The 22,372-nt window shown below is 36.8% G+C and overlaps 1 protein-coding gene across 2 annotated transcripts in view; it reads right to left on the bottom strand.

Moving 5' to 3' along the window:
• SPECC1L (sperm antigen with calponin homology and coiled-coil domains 1 like) overlaps positions 1–22,372 on the bottom strand; it is a 69,340-nt gene that overhangs the window by 23,781 nt on the left and 23,187 nt on the right. For both annotated transcript variants that reach the window (XM_026859636.1, XM_026859635.1), the window contains exons 5-11: positions 20,378–20,585; positions 13,502–13,575; positions 12,805–12,980; positions 10,826–10,989; positions 9,106–9,197; positions 2,044–2,134; positions 114–197 (exon numbers count right to left, since the gene is read on the bottom strand). In XM_026859636.1, the coding sequence (XP_026715437.1) occupies positions 114–197; positions 2,044–2,134; positions 9,106–9,197; positions 10,826–10,989; positions 12,805–12,980; positions 13,502–13,575; positions 20,378–20,585 (889 nt within the window). The remainder of the gene's footprint in view (positions 1–113; positions 198–2,043; positions 2,135–9,105; positions 9,198–10,825; positions 10,990–12,804; positions 12,981–13,501; positions 13,576–20,377; positions 20,586–22,372) is intronic.

Raw genomic sequence — 22,372 nt, 5'->3', positions numbered from 1 at the left:
CTTTATGGTCCAAAGACCAAAGTTCTCTCTTGACATAGTAAAGTAGATCTCTAAGTACAATGTTGAAATGAAAGTTCTTAATTTTACTAATAATCTAAAAAATGCGATATTACCAGAAATAGATTTGGCACTTTCCATAGCAGGTACTCTTGGCAAAGATGCTGGCCTGCTGGTAGAAGATGTTCTCAACAAATGTTCTGGACAAAGACAAAGAAGGGAGAAGATCATTAACGAAGATTCCAGTTAAATGTAAGACATTCAGGTATGAGTCATGAACAGTCTACCAGTGCCCAAGTTTGGCTGTTTTAGTGAGAAGAACTGATTTTATCTGTGTGAAAGAGAAGGCCTAAATTTGCTCATTACAAATAAAGTTCACTAATCCACTTGGCCCTGGTCTATAAAAAATTGTTTGTTAAACCAGAAGGTTGAACAAGGAATCCCCATTTAGTAGCACATGGCCAAAAATATTCAATATGCCATTCACAATGTGGATTGGTAGTGCAGATTGCTTTGTCCCTCATGTGATTTTTTTTTTTTCCCCCCTCCCTTTGGTTTGCTGGGTTTGGTTTTTTAATTTTTCAAAATAAAACACATTTGGGTTTTTTTACCTCCTCCATGCAGTGGAGTCTAAAAGGTGCCTTTACATATTGTACAGAAAGATTAGTTCTGCCTACTGCCAAAGAATTAAAACAAAACTACAACAAAATTCATTTTCTGTAGCATCAAAACTATTTACCATCCTTGAAGAAATATTCCTTCGAATAAAACCTTTAGACTGTGAACAAAAGGTTTACATACTCCTATGTAGAAACACTTAGAGGGCGCTAATTTGAATACGAAAAAAACGTGAAAATGAAGAATGAGGATTAAAAAGAGTGAAACTCCATTAATTAGTTGAAAATGTGATATAAGAAACATACATTGCTACAGAGATACTTTAAAAATATATTTGGTCATAATTAGGAATTCTGTCTGGCACACTCGGTCTTGGAATGCAGTCCTGCTCCTGCACTGACTGACTAGAATGAAAACATAAAAACCATGTACAGCATATCGCTCCTGTTGTGTTTAAGCTTATGTCTATGCATGAACTCTGTAACAATTAAGAATTCTAAACTATCTTCTTGGAAAGGCATTTCAATATTCCTAAAAATATCAAAGTTTCTAAAATTAAAACTCCAGCTGCATTGTACAAATAACCTCAATATGCATTCAACAAAAGCAAGAAGGAAATCTGGCACATACAGACTATTATGAAGTGCTACAAAAAAAACACCCCAACCCCTTTAGAAATCACCAGACCTCGTGAATACCAAATTGAGAGGAAATATTCAGCCTGAAGTCATATGGGGATTATCTTGAGAAACATCTACAAAAAAAACCCATCCCTAAAGCAGGCATAAATCTGAGAGCTCCACCCAACACATGATAGCCATTCATTCTCACAGGAAGAGCACATTGTGAACAGCGTTTTGAGAGACAAAACAAAGTTCACAGAACAGTGAAATATTGGGAAACAGATAAATCAACATTCAATTTAATTCCATTCAGTTTTTCATCTGGTGATTCAGTACTTAATAAGTTTATATTTTGTTATTCAATGCAATGCCAACCAACATCCTTGTTTCATTTTGGGGGGAAAAAAAAAACCCACAGCCACACAATGCATAATGTAACCCCAGAGGTGTGTATTTTTAATATCTGGAAGACAGCTGCAAGACATGTGTCTCAAATCATCTTATCTTGATTTTGCAAGTCATCTCAGTTTATGCCCACATTAAAAACTGTCAGAACAATGCTGAGTTATCAGCATATCAGCATGCAATCAGGGTTTTGTTAAAAACTCAGAAAGGCATCTTTATGATATGCCACCATGTCTGATGAAACACAAGTAATAAAAACTTGAACACAAGATATTCTATGAAGCCATTTCAATAAAAGTATATAATACGGTAATGCTTTGGATACTAAAATATATTATTAAAAAAAATATAAATTAATAGCATTGCTAAAACCCAAGTTTGAATGAACTTGAACCAATACCTTGAACAGGGATTTCGGCATAGCTTGGTCTTTTGTCTGTCAGAGTAGCAAGGGGTTTTGAAGCTGAGATCGGTCCACTTATAGAATGCCTCTGAAATGGACAAATACTTGTGTCAAACATAATTTGAAGATTAAAAAAACAAATATGGAATTGCAGAATCAGTTTTCAAAACTCAGATATGACATTATTACTGATCTAAAAGAACAAAGAAATAAAGAAACCTTTAAAAATACTTAGTGAAAAAGGGTGTGTACTCTTTACCACTTGCTTTTGCCAATCTGAATATATATAAACACACTATGCATCGATACTGTAACATTTACTTCTTTAAATGGAAACATTTTCCTTAAACTAATGTTGCAAATTGAGTTTGTGGCAGGTTTTGCATTAACTTTCACCTTCATTTAAATTTTCTTTGTACAAACCTGTTCTGGTTAAACTTGATGTGTTTATTTAAACTAATACAACCCCCTATATGTAGCCAAGATTTTAGTGCATAATTTCTGTTATTAACATATGCCTTAATAGTTTTGTGTCTTTTCCTGGAAAATTAGGATAATGGTGGATTAGGTGCAGTGACACAAACTACTCATTGCTAAGGAAAACCTACTGAATTTTTATTTTTTTTTTTTAATTCAGAATGTCAATAGCTTTTATGACCACTTATTTAACTGAGATGCTGTGAACAACTAGAGAGATACATTTTAAAATTATTTGTCAAATATGTAATAAAATACAAATATAATTACCTTTTCTTTCTCGGGTCACTTTAATTTCTGTTCTGCTCTAAACTAGCTACAAATTGATTTTTTTCAAGTTTTACGTAAAACGTTTAGCAACGGACATTTTCTGGCAGCTTAAAGTGCAAGTACATGATCACAGAGGTGTTAAATCCTGCACAAACCAATTTAGCGTTGGAATAAGCATTTTGGCATCACACAAGTGAATGGTACAATGTAATAATTACCCTTACTGTTAGTGATACTCATAATCAATCCTGCAGACTCAGGGAAGGCTGTCCAGAACTATTTTTAAAAAAATTAATAATTTCAAAGAGCTTTTTGCAACTTATAGTACCTCCTTACTCACCCTGTACTTTCTATTAGTTTCCAGTATTTTATCACAATTGGTCAAGTAATGTGTTTATCCTGAAAACTCTTTCAGCTCTCCATCTGGACCAAGATTACGTGAGCCTTATCTTCCTAAGATGATAAGGGTCAGATGTTTCTCATGCCAAATCATGTAGGCAAGACAGACAAATTCAGAATTGTGATTAAAAAAAGTCAACAGCATATACTTTCCAGCATCCTTTAGCATGAGCAAGATTACAGGGCTACTTATTAATAATTTATAGCCAAACTAAAGTTATGTTTTTGTGCTAAAAATCAAATGGAGAAAACAACTGTCAACATATAGCATGAAGAATTTAATCACTTTATGTATCAAAAGTCCTGCATATACACTACAAAGATAATTCCTTTAAATATAGAGATGAAAAGTGACTGCAATTGTGAGCCATGTCAGAAGTACCTACAATAGCTTCCCGAAAGAGCTGGTATTTCAAACTTGCACTACCTTTAAAGTTCACTTTACCCACTTAGGAATTTTTATTTTTTTTTTTTAAAGTGAAGGACAAGGACTGTACCAAAGTGAGAGCCATCTTGTTCCACACACATCCCTTCACTTTCCCCCAAGGAAACAGCTACAATAGTTAGATAATGAGGTTAAACGAAAAAATTTCATTTGGTCAAGTTTGGGATTGTCATTACAAAGACAGGATAGTATAGAACTTCAGCCAGGAAACAAAGGTATGCACAGTACAGGCAGAGTGCTGGATAACCATATACCTTTATCACTTTCTCAGCTTCTGGATATCACTTAAAAACAAACATCCTTTATGGATATTGTCAAAAAGTGGTCGTATTACTCAGCTGATAACTTGCTGTGTACTGGTCTTGTCTCCTTGTTATGAAATGAACTGTTTGTCTTTTTGCTCCTGTTGACACTGCAGAGAACACTTACTTTCACTGCTACTAGTTCCTTATTACATATCTTACTATTACAATTACCACTAGTAACATACAGAATCACAGAATGGTTTGGGTTGGAAGGGACTTTAAGGATCATCTAGTTCCACCCCCCTGCCCTGGGCAAGGACACCTTCCAGTAGCCCAGGTTGCCCAAAGCCCCGTCCAGCCTGGCCTGGAACACTGCCAGGGAGGGGCAACCACAGCTGCTCTGGGAAACCTGTGCCAGGGCCTCACCACCCTCACAGTAGAGCATTTCTTCCTTATATCTAATCTAAATCTTCCCCTCTTTCAATTTAAAACCATTACCACTCATCCTATCCCTACACCTCCTGATAGAGTCCCTTTCCACCTTTCCTGTAGCCTCTTTAATTCCTGGAAGGCCACCCTAAGATCTCCCCGCAGCCTTGTCCAGGCTGAACACCCCCAACTCTCTCAGCCTGTCCTCACAGGAGCTGCTCCAGCCCCTGATCATCTTTGTGGCCTCCTCTGGACCCACTCGAGCAGGTCTGTGTCCTTCTGACGTTGGTGCCCCCAGAGCTGGACACAGGACTCCAGGTGGGGTCTCACCAGAGCAGAGTAGAGGGGGCGAATCCCCTCCCTCGCCCTGCTGCCCACACTGCTCTGGATGCAGCCCAGCACACGGCTGCCTTTCTGGGCTGCGAGCGCACGTTGCTGGCTCACAGGCAGTTTTCCATCCACCAATACCCCCAAGCCCTTCTCCGCAGGGCTGCTCTCCATCCACTCCTCGCCCAGCCTGTGTCTGTGCCTGGGATTGCCCCGACCCATGGGCAGGACCCTGCCCTTGGCCTTGTTGAACTCCATGAGGTTGGCACGGCCCCACCTCTCCAGCCTGTCCAGGTCCCTCTGGATGGCACATCCCCTCCCTCCAGCGTGTGACCACCCCACACAGCTCGGTGTCGTTGGCAAACTACTGAGGGTGCCTCGATCCCACTGTCCAACAAAGATGTTGAACGGTGCCAGTCCCAACACCAACCCCTGAGGAACGTCACTCATCACTGCTCTCCACTTTGACATCGAGCTGCTGACCGCAACTATTTGAGTATAGCCATCCAGTCAGTTCCTGATCCACTGAGTGCTCCATCTGTCACATTCACATCTCTCCAATTTAAAGACAAAGATGTTGTGCAGGACAGCGTCAAAAGCTTTGCACAAGTCCAGGTAGATGATGTCAGTTGTTCTTCCCTTATCCACCAGCACTGTAACCCCATCATAGAAGGTCACCAAATTCTTCAGGCACGATTTCCCCTTAGTGAAGCCATGTTGGCTGTCATCAATCACTTCCTTATTTTCTGGTGCACAGCTTCCAGGGGCATCTGCTCCATGATCTTATTGGGCACAGAGGTGAGACTGACTGGTCTGTAGTTCCCCAGGTTCTCTTTATTTCCCTTTATAAAAATAGGGGTCATGATTCCCCTTTTCCAGTCAGTGGAAACTTCACTGGATTGCCACAACCTCTCAAATATGTTTGATGACATATAAATAGTAATGATATATAAAGCAGTGACTAATACACTGCAAATTAGAGGAAAATGAACCAGCCGAAGTTTATCTAGTTCTATATAGTAGTAGTAGTGTACTAGTCTCTCAGAAAAAACTATCCTGAAATATTTTACAAGTGTTAGAAACTTTCTGCTTGGGCAAGCTTTTGCTGAATTTGCAGATCAGGCATTCATCATTTGAGTTGCAAAACAAAATACATCTCATGTACAATCAAACATATACAGATCCTTTATAAATACATTTCTTCAACTTGAAATGCATCCTAAAACTCACTTAACTGCTAAAGACCATTTGTCCTTTACACCAGTGTTCAAACTCCTCAACACTAAACAAAAGGATCAAATGTTCATTGATATCACATGCTTTTGAGGCCATTCATGGAGGCTACTAATGGGACAGCAACCACTATAGATGCTTTTGCAATCTGGGATCCTCTTATTCACCCTACATTGAGGTAGATCCTCTTACTCATTCTACATTGAGCAGAAAACAGTAGAAACTTTAAGGACCAGATTTTACGTGATGTATGAAGGAAGTTGTTCAGAGTTAAATAACATGTTTCTACATACTAATCTTTGTATAATGTAACTACAGTAACAGATAAAGATGCTAAGGTCATCAACAACTCAATCAAAGATGATTTTTTCATAAGATGAATAACAACTCCAGAAGAGGAACTAACCGAGACCAAAAAGTAGAGTATAATAAACACCTTACAATTCAAATTTGAGACAAAACTATGGCAGGATGAACTAATCCCTTAAACTCCAAATGATTTGCTTCTGACTCTTCATCATTGTGTCTGTTGTTGGCTATGGAAGGAAACATGACCTTCAACCACAACCCAGGTACCTATTCTTCATCACTTTGCACTTCAGTAGGTACTTCAGTAAGTACTTCATGCCACATGAAGAGTAGTTCAAGTACACATGGCAATTTCAGAACACACACGGTTCTTTCTCATAATAAGTAGTTAAGATATGAAGTCTTTGACCCGAAATTGCACAGACCCTGAGAGTTTATATGCTCAAAGCAAAGCAGGACATTCAGTGATGGCCTGTAAATCTGAAACCAGTCCTCCAGCTATGAAATAGAAAAAGAAAGTATGCAGGGAAAGCAGCAGATCTGCTTCCTTGTACTAATATTCCTCCCTAGGCATCTGTTTTGGTCACTCTCAGTGGCATACCAGACCAGCTAAGCTTTGGGCTAACCCAGCAGGGTTGTTTTTACATTCTGAAGAACATTCTCTTCATACCTCTCTTCCTAAACTGTTTTGCAGCATTGCTAAGTACTATGGTAAATAACAACTATGTTCTGCTGCAGGCTTGGATTTGAAGCCAGAAAGGGGTTGGTTAGCTTGTTTTCAGTTGCACAAATGTATCCAAGAATCTATCTCCTCATACATACACATATTACTGTAAAGAAAAAAAAAAGAAACAAAACCTCTCCAAGACTGAGAAAATTCATGACACAGTATGACATAAAAATTAAGCGATAAGCATAACTTGGAAAGGGCACATGATGCATCTGTACTTGGAGAATCTTTTTTGCAACCAGTCCATTTTATAATATCAAAATTATGCCACTTTCTCAGCAGGTATCCCTATAAATATTTCCTGTCATAGCATTTAAAAGCAACTGAGATAATGATCACCCAGAGATCACCCCTTCCACCTTTCCTCAAGATCCTAAGCCATGGATAACTTCTGTAAGGTGGGAGCCAAGAGGACAACTCACATAGTGACTAGTTAATAAAGTCTTGCTTTTCAATTGCAAGAGAGCAAAAACCACAGAGAAAAAAATCTGTATAGAACGCAACAGTAGAAAACAAGGTAGTAACATGAAAACAAAGAAAAAGATGATGAAAATTCATTTCTATCCAAACCCCTTCTCCTCGAGCAGAAAATATTCTCTAAATGCAATTTACATAATTAAGGTCACAAACCCCAGTTGCCTTCTGGATAATTACAAATACTTTTCAGAAAACCACCTATCTTCAAAAAGACAATAGAAGCTGTTTTCATTTACAGGCCCTCCCCTTTGTTTTTCAGGCAATGTTTCCCACTAATGAGTATCCAGCTGTTATTGACTTGGTTCTATACCAGAAGTTGAATTCAAAATTCAAGTAAATCTGGCAGGTCAAGAACATCAAACAAGAGCTGTAAACCTGAGCAGGTTTGCAGTATTCCAAGAGATTACTTTGGTTCACGGTTAATTTACAGGTAAATAAAGTGAAATAAGCCTTAGGCTTCATCAAAAAGTCTTCTGTCTGCAAAAACTTTAGTCTAGCCCTTTAGAACATGAGATTATTTTCCTCTTCCTACAAGAGCACAGAAATAAAGAGAAATATAAAGACAAATCAACAGGAACAAAGCATTTGTCAGAGAACTTGTCACATTTAACTTCTTTAGAAAACTGCTGTCAAGAGTGACTGAGCTACAGAAGCAGCAGAAGCTCTCACAAAACCGATTTAATTCTTTCTCTTTGCTTTGAGGCTATTTGTTTCATGAAACCCACTCAAATTAATAAAAGCTGCACTAGTCTGAGCACAGGAGAACTGTCAGTCTTTTCCAGGTATTGTTCCTTGAGCACTAAAAGCCAACAGGGATACAGATTCTTCAGTTCCCACAGAGGACTTATTATCATAGCATTATCCTGACCTATAGTAAAAATCAAGTTTGGTACTCCTAGTTAGCAATATCTTGAAGGCAACATAAGAATCACTGATATTAAAAGAGTAAAACATATAGTACATTCTTTGATCTTTCTTTGTGAATCTGGAAAAAATCTGGTCCCATCTGCTTTGTCCTTAAACTTGTTGGCTTTTACCAAAATCTCACTTCACACAGCTAGTGAGATAATAAAACCAGCAATGACCTATAAAGCTGAGCATCAGAGTACTGATGATGCAATCTTAAGAGTAGCTAGGCTCCTGCAGCAGCTGAATAATGGACAAAGCTTCAGAGGGGACAGGACAAAAATACATAGTACATTCACCAACCAGCCAAACTCTCAGTGAGTACAAAATGAACAAAGATAATCAATTCACAATTATTTCATTCCTCTCTGGCCAGGTCTGATAGCAAAAGCCCGTACAACATGGGTTACATTTATACTGATGACTGCTGACAGATTCTGCACAGATCTCAGTCCACTGCCTGAAGGGGGATTACTGCTGTTTCCGTGCCAGGCACAGGACTAAGAACTGACAAATAGCAACTCTAAAACTAAGGAATGCAGATAAAAGTTTTCCTCCCATGCTTCCCAGTAGCACAGGAATAGTAGTAGTTGTGAATATTTAACAAGAACTTTCAAATTATGCCAAATCTTATATTTACAACATGGTTCTCAGTGAAAGGCTCTTTTGTTAGACTGAATATTTTAATAATTACTTACTTGAGGCAACACTTTATTTCCCCACAAAGTCAACCAATATTTGTACATTACCACCTGTAGTTCCACATGCTCTTCTTTACAAACAAGGATTAAGTGCAGTCATAAACCACATACCTGCATAGGAGATACAGCAGCAGCTGGGGGAGTTTTCATGGGACTTGGGCTCAGGGGAGTGCGAGGAATCGTGGCAGCAGCAGGGCTTGGAACTAGCAGAAACACAGGAAAGAAGCCATCGTGAGCATTGCACTGAAACAGGAGACTGGCTGTTATAGCAAATTCTCACCCCGTACTTCACATTACTAGTTTTACCAGATCACAACTTTCAGAATTTCAATTAGTAACTGACTACAAAATCGTTTAAAAGTATGCCTACACATTTACTCCTCTGTAATTACATTCATTTTCTGTCTTGAATATATAATCCACAGTAAAAGCATAAATCTACTGGGGGTGGACAAGGCTAAGGTGCAGGGTACTATTACCTTGGCAGATGTAAATGATGGCATTACTAGTTCTATGACCTCCAAATAATTAAAGAGATGGTAGCAGGCTCCTGCCACTAAGACAAGAAACATAAAGTTTATCACCTGCTCCTCTCTTCTAGTTTCCAATCAAAGTCCACAGGTACTAGATATTATATCCCTGAAATTTTGGGATTAAACAGCATGTTTAGAAATCTATGGAAACAGACAAAAACTGAATTGGTGAATTAGTCATCTGGTTATTTAACAGCATGATCAGACATGAATGCTGAGGAAGGCAGCAGATACTAGCTTGAAATATAAGATTAAAAAGAAGGGAGAGGATATTTATCATTTTACCAAACTAACTCTGGCAAGAAAGCACCTTTATCCAGCAACAGATTATAAAAACCTAAATTTTATGAATCTATAAATAAAGAGAACAAGCATAGAAATAGAACCATTTACAGAATCGCCAAATAATATGGAGATGCTTCTGTACCTTTAACAAATTTTCAGGTTATAAGCAATTAAAAGTAGATTTGCCTTGCACAGTATGGTACTGTAAGTGTCTCTGGCAATACAGTCTACTTCAGGCCACGCCTTTTTGCATCAGAGACTTAAAGATACATTGTGAATTACATTCAAAACCCAAAGACCTAGCAAGGGAAATATTTTAATCATACAAGGTCTCACATGCAGTCAAAGCCAAAACCCATGTGTTTCTTATTTCAGGATAATTACTTCAATTCACATTCTGCTCATCTATAGAGAAGGACAACAGCACCTGTCTCTACAATCAGAATTACAGTAAAGTCCATTGTCTCAACAGGGAAATTATTTTCATTTTAGAAAATATTCTCTGTATCTTTTAATAGGTGATACTGGCTGGATTTTATTTTTAACTTTCATTAGCACTTTTGACTGTAAGAATATAAATTATTAAAAAAACCAAACTCAGCTCTAGTTATTACATGGCTTTTAGAATGCTTAATTTGGCACATTAACTTCACATTTTAATAGTCAGGCTGAAATCAGCTGTGTTTCCAGCTATAATTATCTGTAATATGTGTTTATGTATTTCTAATACAAGGGAGCATTGAATCAAAGCATCTAATCTAGTATATGAGTCATTGGCAATGCGACAATAAAGAAAAAACAAAGACAAAAAAAAAGGATGCTTACACTTAACCACAGTGAATGTTCTGTTGTGCAATCCAGTTGAAGTTGCTTTGTTTCAGCCATCACTTATAGGTCATGACAGTACAACAAAATAACTTACCTCTGAATTAGCTAAGGCATTAGAAGTGTCCATGTCAACATATGCAAAATCCTAACTTGGCACAGCCACTACACTGATTGAAAATAATTACCTTGGGAGGCACTGTCAAATGACTTGATGAGTGTTTTTACAGTAGGAGTTGGCTCTGAGGATGTGGATGATCTGCGACTCAGGCCCATTCCTTGTCTCAGAGCCGCCAAATCTCTCTCTACAGCATTCATGTAATTGTACACTCGACCACGTTCTTCCTCCTGCCTGAAATCAATATGCAGCTCATTTAAGACATTTAAAAAACATTTTTAACATGCAAAGTCTGAAAAAAATCAACACAAATTTGAAGCCAAATTAAAATCTATGGTCAAAACTGGTCATTACATTAATGAAGTTTTCTTTCCACTGTAATTTAGGAATAAATTATCAACCTAAATTACCACTGTAAATTCTTACTGTTTGTCAGCAAGAGAGCTTAAGCACCAGGTGAAAGGTCTATCAAATCAATACTTGAAAGGCTTTATTCCTGCTCCCATCTCTCACACACACATATAAACATGGATCCAAAAAAAAAAATAAATCTAGCCTTAAGGATTTCACCATTTCACATGAAAATAATCCTCCTGGAGGGGAGAATTTTGTTTCCACCTGCATAAACAGAAAGCAATTTAAATGCATACTAAGGAGGTAAGAATACATCTCTGGCATACATCTTTAGGCAGCATATGAATTAATTTTTTTAAAAAATTAGATTTTTAGTACAGAATATTTATGGTGGTTATTGTATGCACTGTCACTCACAAGAATTGTTTGAAGCAACCTTTTTTCTACATTCTGCAATAATTAAATACTGACTGATTTTTGCTTCAGACAGTGTAACACACTTTCCTAACACTTTCCCTCCAATACAGTAGCTACACCACTTCCAAGGAATCTGATTTAATTGTGTCTTTGCTGTTCATCTGCAGCAAATCAAAGTGAAGAGATGCTTGTGTATAGATAATAATGTATATACTGACTGGAATCAGCTAGCCAGTTCTACCTTCAAAAGTGCAACTGTAAACTCAAAGGTTCCCTTGCAAGCAGTAATTGAACAATTACAATTCTGGCTGAAATGTATTTACTAAGAACAGTTCATATTACTTAGTTTTGTGATCTTACTTCAGATAAGATATCTTAGACCCACCACTCATTCATCCAGGTAATCTGCTATTTTCAGTACAACCAGTCTGCTCTTCCTACCATCAGCCTTTCCCCAAGTTTCATAGCCTGCATTAACCCAGCATCCAGCAGAATGAGATAAGTGTAATGTATCCTGTAAAAGCCCATCCACATGGAAAAGAACTGTTTAGTATCTACATGTCACAAACATAATTACTATAGTTGGAAGGTACACGTGTATTCAATCCCTAGAGACTATGTAGTCAGGACTCAACTGGTGTTGTCTAAGATGTTCCTATGCTATGGATTTGAGGACTTTAATACTTCTGAAAGACATAGAACACAGTTTCTAAATAACTCTAGCACCTAATTCAAGTCACAATATATCACAGTTTCAATTTTTTTAATTTAAAATGTTTTTATACACAAAACATCTCTAATTACTCCTGGAAACAATTATCAGTAGAAAGAAAACAGTACAAGTTATATGCAGAACTAGATGAAGGTTTTTTCTCAGATGAAAATCCAGCTGTATTTTTAACCATACCAAAAGCTTTGGCAGCACTAAGTATTACTGATGGTACAGAAAAGTAAACACAGCTTGTTTTTCACACTGAGGGGAGTTAAATCATGTCCAGCTGTTAAATGGGAAAAATCCTTCACTTCAACCTGCAGAAGCACCAAACTGAATATTCTTGCACAGATTAAGTACACAGTATAAACCAACAAGTATTGCTCTTAGAAGTTTACCTATTTAAACCCCTGAAAGCCTGAGTAAAAGCAGCTTGTGAAAACACATACCCTCACAGCGAGAGGATTTACAAAAATCTAGAATCTCAATAATAGTTAAGATACTGGATTTCCAAAATTGTACCTTCCCCTACAAAAGAGACAATATCCCTGTTGTCTTTTGCATACTTGCGTGACTTTATTTCCTCCAACTCTTTAGTGAGCTTCTCATTTTTCTCCTGAGCTTCATGTAATCTACGCTTCAGGTCGCCTATCTCTTCCTGGGCCTCAGACTTTATATCATTTGCTATAACCACTGCAGTCTGCAGATCAGCCTGGAACTGACGCCATTCTGCTGACTCCTCCTACAAGTAAATAAAACTTTAAATTGAAAGCAGCAATAAAAATTCTGAAGTTAAAAATAAAATTTATCCTTATTATTCATAGTTTCCCTATGTTGTTACAGGAAACAATTTACAGGCATGATAAAGGCCCTCATGTCTGGCATTAGGCACAACCTAATTTACAAGTTAAATTGCAGAAGTTTTTCTGGAAATAACTAGACTTTTAAGGTCATGATTTTTACTAGAAACAAAGAAAATGTTCAAAGTGAAGTGGAAAAAAAATTATTATTAAACTACAGGTCAGAAGACACAGGAATGTTTTCTTCTAAGCCCAATGCCACATCTTTGCAACACTGAAAATTTTTCAGAATTCTTTAGTGTCTGTAGGTTAGTAAATATATTCCAATATGATGCCTGTCTCTCAGAAGTAATTATTTTAATGGTATTATATTTAATCATATTATCTTTTCCACAGTTAAACATGCAGGCCTTATGACACATTCCATGTTTACATTTTTTTGAGTTTTTAGGTTTTAACCTACCCGGAGTCTCCTGTGAAGATTCTTTATCTCTCTTTCCATGTCATGCTTTTGGTCCTGAAGTTTTTTAACTGTATCTGGAAAGAAAGTAAAATTGTCTGTAAGATATTAGTCAGGGATCTATTTACTTAAAAAAGAGTGACTGAAAAAACCTGCAAATGCTTTTAGAAACTTACTCAGAAAAAACATTTTTATAACCAGTGCCATCTGGAGAAAAATACTATGAGCAGAAATAATTTGACATAACATGTCAACAGGTACATATTTCTCCATGACTAGTGAATGTGAACAGCATAAGCAAACTCAATTCTTAAACAAATTCCAGTCTCTTCTCTATCCTTCACAATCTTAAAATGACAAAGCAATAAGAAAGAGCAGATAAATTAGGTAGGTAATTTAACATAGACAGATCCTAAAAACATGGATGCCTGGGGGCTTTTCTCTCTTCAAACCTAAGATGCAGCTACACGAAGCCTTTGATTCACAGTTTACTCCCTGCTACAAAGCAGCTGACATTACACTCTCAGCCATGCCTTCAATTGGGATAAAATTCTAGTTGTCCCCAGGAATCTTACATTCTTGTCTATCAAGCTACTATCTGAAGTTGAAGCAAACTATATTTACAGCAAGGGACAAACAGTCTATGAGATCATATTATGGAAGAGATGGTCCCTAAATCTGCCAGCAGCTGCACAAAAGGGCATGCAGCTTGATCACTACCAACTCCTCATGTGGCATCTGACTGCAATTATTACTAATTTCTTACTTTATTCAATACACAAAGACAATGTGATTGACTACTCCATTCTTACAACTAGGCAACTAACGAAGAACAGCAACACAGCATAAATTTCTAATTTATGTGTGTCACTTCACTGATGCTTGGATTCTAGGATGTTTTATTTCTATAGGGTCATGTAGGTATTTCCAAATTGTAAAAATGATGGGCCAACTGAACAGGGTTTTTTGTTCAGGTTCATTATTCCAAGACCTGCTGTGAATAATTGTTTTTCCTGTATATTAGCAATGCTCTTTCCACAAAAAGACTGAAGGTGCCCAATATATTTAGGATGTTCAAAATACAAAACCTTGACAAAAATATAAGGAACTGTATAGTAAATATATGAATATTCAGAAGATAGGTACATATGTTCATAAAACCAGATAGATACAGTAAAGTTTTGTGGCTCTCATTTTCTAAGAAGAAAAAACTTTCCAGTTCTTTTTATTTAGGTATCAGGTCTCAGGAAAACCATTAAGCCAGGGTTTATTCGAAGTTACTATTCTACCAGTACCTACCAATGTCCTCCTAAGTAAGCCTATACCTTCAGTTCTCCTGTTATTTCTCTAAGGGCTATTCTTAGCAATAAAAGTGAGGCTATGGCAGGATAAATAGAAAACAGTAAGCATTACAAAAATATTTAAATCAGATGTAACAAAGACTAAGAACAAATTTAAGTTGATTCATGCTAATGTGTACATACAGGAGCTTCAACTATGCTCATAAGAACACTTCAATTTTTCAGCCATGGAATTCCTTTTGGTTTTTCTTCATCAGAAATTCTCAGGTTTTGCCTCAACAGTCCCAAGTACAGAGGCTTTTAATGCCACAGCTGATTTCTTTACAAGAATGATATAAACCTCCGTTGGCCTAAAAACATGACAACCTTTCAGTCTTGGAAAAGTTGAAACACTAAAATTGGACCAACATTTCTGTATTTACCTCCTCCTCAGAAGACTGCACATATTAAGATGTGACCAACTGATCTTTAAGCTTTGAAAATAGGCCTAATAGAGCAGACCACTCAAATCTTATACTACTATTCAAGCAAAGCCCTCCAATTTTTAGCTTGTGTCTGTATACACAATTTGTTTGAGCTAAAGTTAGCACCAAGATACCACCTTTAGGTCAAAGTTATAGAAGTCACTCCTGTTCCCCACCTTTTTTTCCCTTAAACACATTCTAAAAAAACCTACTGCAAACTAGGTAACTTTCAACAGTGATAGCAAGTCAACATGCCCTAGAGTTTCTAGTAGCATTCTGAAACAAAATCTAGCAAATTGCCATTTTCTCTCAGACAGTTCAAAGAAAATGTGTTTTTAAAAACAAAATTTGTTCTACTACTAAAAGTAAGCTACAGTTCACTTAAAAATAACCACAAACCAGAAACTATAAATGCATCCAGAGTTAAAGCTTGTGTAATGCCATTGTTTTGAGCCTTTGAGATATGAAATGCACCATTAAGTTTTAGTACATTTATGCTTTGAAGTAAAACACAATGGTCTGAATATTCTGCAGTTACTATAAACAATACAGAGCACTTTACAGAAGTTGTTGGAAACCGCTCTCCCCCAATCAAATCGAAGAGATTTCAAAAACAAACAAACACAAAACTACCAAATTGCAACTGAATTTGAAAAGTAGTGAGACATTAAGACTAAGATACATGATTACACCTCTTACAGCCTGAACTCCATTCTTTGCATTGTATCATCAATTACAGCCTGAAAATTCAAGTAGTCAAAATAGGCTCATAGCCAGCATTTCTCTGTACAGTTGCCTTAGAGTATCCTTCCTTTCTGCATCCTCACAATCTCCATGATTAACACACAAACCCCTTCCACCTGTAGGTGATGCAATTTTTAGTACGATAGGACAGGTACTTTTCCTCTACCATTATCGAGTCTCCTCCTTTAAGGAGCACAGACAAGAAACAGAACCAAGATAAAAAGGAGGGGCAACTATTGTTTAGGGCAAGTGAAGAACAAGGAGACTGTTCTGATGAATGAATAGGATAATCAAAAGTGGCAAACAAAACAGCTAGCTGCTTGTGTTTTACTGCATGATTCAATTAAGTCTCCATTTTACAAAATTATATTGATTTAAATCACAGTTTGACAAGGCCTTGCTTTTTAAAACGTAGAAAAATTAATTATGGAAATGCAGGCTACAAATGGTAAAGAAAAGCATTACAACTAGGGCTGGAGGTAGGACGAAGAAACTTAGATATCATCTGAACTTTGTGAGGCTGCCAGAGAAAAAGTATCACTGTATCCTGTATCTGTAACTCTTACTAATTCGAATTAGCAGTTAGAATTTATCGCTATGAAATAAAACCGAGTATCAACATTCAACTGTTTAATTTCAATAGCCTCTAGGGGAAAAACAAAAAAAAGGAAAAGACGATTTGCAATATCCAGATATACATAATAGTTTCAAAACATGACATTACAATTCCTGATAAGAAACACTAAAACAAGTAATCCCAACACAGGGAAATCCACAATGGGCATCTTGCAGTTTCTGTACTAGTTACATTGGTTTGCCTTATACTAGGATAGTACTTTAATTTTTTAGCATAGAAATGGCTATCTCAGTATAATCACAGCTACCCAGAGTAGTGCCAGCATTACAGTTAATGTAAGAATTATAGCTTCCTTATATAAGGAAGAGGCACTGGTTACAAATATACCAAAGCTCAGGAAACTTGCATATCAATCTTGCTTTTGAGCTCATCACACAGACAACAGGTCTACATAGCAAGCAAGCTGAATTTAAGGGTCCAACATTAGCCCCCCCCCCAAGTACTAGCCATTAGAAAATTAACATTCAAGTGACATTTTCAACACTATGGTAAAGAAGACCTAAATATAAATGTAGAAATTCAGTTTCACAACTGCTGTCAAGATACTTTTCAAAGTGAGATACAGTAGAATTAAAAACTGTCAGTTCCATAAAAGAACAATTTACTCACTGAACATTAGAGATATCAACCTTCTTGCTCACCTACCTTTGTCTAAAAGATTTACTGACTTAGTCACAGATTAAGAGAATGGGTATGCTTAGCACATGTACCTCGTGCTAAATAAATACACAACGAATACTTTCAGACTTCAGAAGAAACATCTGACAACTGATAAACTAACCTAAAAATATCCATTTTCCACAAATCAGGAAAGAAAATTCTCTAAAAAAATTTCCCCACAAACTCTTTATTAACTGCTTGAAAGAATAACGTTTTTTTTCCCCCTTAGTCATTTAAAATGACTAATATGCCAGTTTAGCTCCCTGACTACTGAGAGTTTTCCCGCTCAGAAGCAAAAAGCAGAGGAACCACGCCATCTAGCGCAAGGCCCGCCGGCCCTGCCCTGCCCCAGGCCCTCCCGTCCACCCCGCTACCTACACACCACAGGCTGTTTCATCAGCTCACTAGGGAGGATATCAAACATACAGGTTAAGATTTCTTACACTTTTTCTTACACAGTACTGAAGTACTATGATTAAAACTCCTCACGCCACCAGCAACAAGTTCAGCTGCTGCTGACTACAGCTCTGGTCACATCTGGATGGACATCAGAGACATACTGTATTTTTTTAATCAGTGCAATTTGCATCCCACTGTCCACATCAAAGAGATCCCAGCTTTTGCAGGCAGATATATTAACAGCTAAAATGTGACAATTCAATAATCAGATTACTGTAAAAAATGTTTCATTGTATGTTCATTATGCTTCTTTTTGGTGTTTGGAAAGCCCACAACGAAGCCTGCCCTAAGCACCAGTGCTAGAGCACTTCACATTCCATTATTGCTATTTAGTGTTAATTAACCATGAAGTTGAGCGAACACTCACCACCTCATTTATAAAGCATCTGTCTCCTAACTGTAAAGTCTGTCTTTCATGAATTCTTTAAGTAATAGTTTTCTATCACTTATCACTTGTCATTTATCAGATATCTTGCCATCAGTTTCAATCACCCTGTAACTCTGCATTCTCTCCGTAAGGGGTGGGTTAGATTTCCTCATATTTTAATATCTTAAATAAAAGCTGACTAAAGAAAACCTTTATGGATCTTTATTACACTTGGTTATTTAGGCTGAAAAAAACACCATTTTTACAACTAGTGCTTTATATTACCTACACTAAATTTTCCACATTTAAAAGCATAAGCACTGTACATTGGCCTGACAGAATATCAGAACTGACCAAAAGTCTGATCAGCATAACTTACTACTACTAAGATGTGCTTTTCTGTCATTTTAATACAAATTATTAAAATTCTGTCTTTTATATGTTGTATGTACTATCTCCAAGTCCCAGATTTTCTGAGATGCTGTTCTTTGCTGTCACAGAGACCACCACCAAGAAACTCCTGTACAGGGTTTCATTATGAATCCATAATGAACAGTGTTTTAAAGTGGTCAGAGAAAAATATGCTGTTTCTTCAGGTGCCATCCTTCCTTACCGCCACTAGATGTCACTGTCCCTCTTGCCTATAACTAAAATACTCATTTTTCTTCCCTAAAGGATCACATCAGGCCATCAGCTAGTACAGTTGAATTTTCCAAACTGTTTCAAGAGCAATGAGTAACCATGACTGTCGTAATTTCTGTTGAAAATTTCTGCCCAGGCAGACCTCTGCCTGAATTTTTACCAGTTTAAGTGAAATATCTGAAAGCTGCTTTGTACCCCCATAGCAGAAGCATCTAAAAACTAGACCTGCCTTGTCATCAGGTATTACTAGGCAAATACCTAAATGTTTACTTGACTATGGTGCTGTTTTCTGTATTAATGTATTTCTGTTAATGGACAAAGCAATGCAAAGAAAAGTGTTCAACATTTTAAGACTTTGTCACAAAATTACTTAAGGAACAAAGTCACAGCCACTGATCATGTGCCTCAGCTCCTGCTTTCAAGTAAATGTCTGTCTTTGGTTTTGGAACAGAAAGAGCAAGAAAAAAATTGCAGAATAAAAACCCAAAGCAATTTTGTGAAGAGAAACAGTGATTATCTTTCAAGATAAAGAAGGCTTGCTTAGGGAAACCAAGCTGACAGCCATATGTCTGAAGACACTGAGCTTCAGCTGAATAAACAATTTAGCTTGCTTAAGACACTATTTTTCCTTGATAGCTGACCAATTTAAAATCCTTTCTATTTCCCTTGCTGTTAAGAGGGATCATGCTTTGGTTTTTTTGCTATCTTGTTTAGTCTCTGTATACCATGAAAGAATGGCAGATATCTGAATTCTGTAAGTAGCACTGTGCAAATACAGCTTGCCAGCGTACAGTTGCCTAAGTTCTCATTTAGATGGAGACTAATTGCAGAATTCCAGACTGTGGTAGGAATGTCTGAGCAGATCTTGGAGATCAGAGAGGGAAGTAAGGCACAGAGAGCTAGACAAGTACACAGCAAACATGAATTTCATTATAAGCCCCAACCATTTCTTGTACAGTGGCAACAGTCAACAGAAAAAGTTTCAGTCTACTTGCTTGAAGTCTGTCAGATTCATTTGTAAGTTCACAGATCAGTTTCATGATTTGAGCAAATATGCACAGAGAGATATACAACACATCCATATTGCCAAGTCAGCTCTAATACTTGTAACTTTTGGGGCCTTCATTCACCCATATTTTTCTACTAAAAGCACCTTTCTTCAGGTGGAGTAAATCATTAATCAAAAACATTCTCAAGCTACCTGGTAACTTCTAATATTTGGGCACTCAAAAGAGAAAGTACTCTTAAAAAACACACCATCAAAACATTAGATCAATCATCCAGTCTCTAAAATGCACAAGGAGCACACTATTATTAAGTCTGTAATTACATATACTTCTACTTTGAAAAACAATTTGAAAACAGCATTATCAGATGTGATATTCTCAATTCACAGATTTTCATTTCCACACCATTACTGGGACTGGAAAAGCAAAGCCAACCTGATTTTTTTTTTTCCCCCTAGTGTATAAGGGTTCTGCAAAGCCCTGTCTGACTTGAATTCAGACATATGAAAGACAAGTGAAGATTTTCATTCTTACAGCATTCTACTTCAGCTGTTCTTCAATTACCATTTCTCTCACAATAGAAACCCATAACACTTACTCTCCAAATCAGATATGATGAGATTGTCATGAAGCTTCACAGCACGATGCTGCTCTACTTCATCCTCCAACTCAAAGATAGTTTCTTTCATGTCACTTCTCTCAGTCTCTTTTTCATCTAGTTCCGTCCGAAGCTTTTCTAGAGTCACATTCAGATCCTCAATTTGTTTCTTGGCTTCTTCTTGGAACACTCTGTATTCATCTTCAACCTGAAAAAAATATATCTTATAAAAAACTAAAGTGGTTGCATTTTCAAACACACTTTTAGTTTTGTAACTACCATACTTAAAATATATGTCTGCAACCATAAAAATGTATGGGACAAGAAGTCAATGTAAGCCTTTAAAAATGTGTTGTTCTAGTGCAACTATTTTCCTGAGCCAGAGTTAAACTCTTATGCCCAAGCTCAATCTATGAGCATTCCCCAGTTACTCTAACAGCAGTATCCTGTATTCAAGTGAAGCAACAATACCATAGTACCAAGGCTGTGATTTCATGAGCAGCTGATCCAATTTAACATCTAGCTGCCATGGAAAAGGGAGGAGGTTGTGGGGGGGAAGCTCTTTGATCTTTCTTTCTCTTGCCAAAAAAGAGCCAGCTCTCCTGTGCACATCAATTTTAGTGCTTGGTGGACCTGTGAGATGATTAATTTCCTTAAGCAAGTAGCAGGATTCACATTTGTATGAGAGTTGAAGTAGTTCCAAGAAGAGTCTTACAAGCTATTGAACTGAATTTTAAAAGTAACAGGGAAAGGAAGAGGTAGTAGACTTCTCCCTTTCAGGAGCAGCAAGGCTATTTTATCCTGCCTCTGAGACTGCAATGTAAGTAACAAGAGGCACAGTAACATTAACCCAACAGCAGAAATAGGCTGTCAGAAAAAGAGAAATTAGGTTCTGCCTACGGGTGGGTCACCACAGTCAGGAACCAATTTTAATAGACAAAATGCCCTGCTTTAAATCATCTGTTTCAGTATTTTTTATTTTAATAGCACTACCCAACTCAAATGATTAAATTTTTTTTTTCTCCCAAATTAAGGTTAATTCTAACTGGCTGGTGATTATGACTAACATGTTGATTTGCAACTAATATATAGTGCAGACATTAAGTTTGACATAGATTTTTCTCATGAGAAAGATATACCTTTACATGCATACTTAAAGTTATTAAAAAATTTTGTTTCTTATTTTTACATTAAATTATGGTAGATACTTTTACTAGACATATTTACTAGATAAATTGTTGTATTTGAGTCAAAATAGCTGTTCTAGCACTAGAAATGCACATTTCAATTCAAAGCCCAGTCAACACACAAGCTGCTCCTGGATGGATCATTAGTAAAAAAACCCCTATGCATATTTGCCATATTTAATAATTGTTTAAAAGCATATATTTTTTAAAAAATTTAAAACTAAAATATGTATTTATTAAATTAGGTTAAAATGTCTACCTCAAAATTACTCATTTTTTTATTGGAGATAGAAGAAACTTTTCTGCTTTCTTTATCATTAGTTTAATCTAAGTTAACTGAATTAATTTGAAGAAGCCGAAACTTAAAATATTCTCTCAACACTTGTGAAAGGTCCTACGAATCATCAACAGCTGGGTTATCACTTCAAGCTTTGACTCCCAGTACTTTCTCAGTGACATCCTCCTTCTACTAGTTCAGCACTAACTTCTTGAAACTCCTGCAGAAGACATGTAACTTAATCACAAAATTCATACAGTATCTTAAATACTGTTCAAGTTTGGCCCTTGAAATATGTTGCAGTTCACATACCAACATTTTAAAAAAGTAACACAACGGTTACCCTGTGGCTGAATGTATCCATACACCTTTTTTAAAAAAGGTCCTCACCATTTTCATAACAGAGGTTAAAAGAAAGTAAACAGTCCTAACATTACTGTAATCCCATTAGCCTCCTAGTTAATCCTTTACTTCTAAAAGAACTACAGCGACAACGGTAAGTCATGGTGAATATGGGATGTTAAAATACAA

Source organism: Athene cunicularia, assembly GCF_003259725.1.
Source record: "Athene cunicularia isolate RWA chromosome 15 unlocalized genomic scaffold, athCun1 chr15_part1, whole genome shotgun sequence".
Taxonomy (NCBI): domain Eukaryota; kingdom Metazoa; phylum Chordata; class Aves; order Strigiformes; family Strigidae; genus Athene; species Athene cunicularia.
Note: the sequence above shows the minus strand (reverse complement) of the source record. Positions and strands in the feature narration are given on the sequence as shown.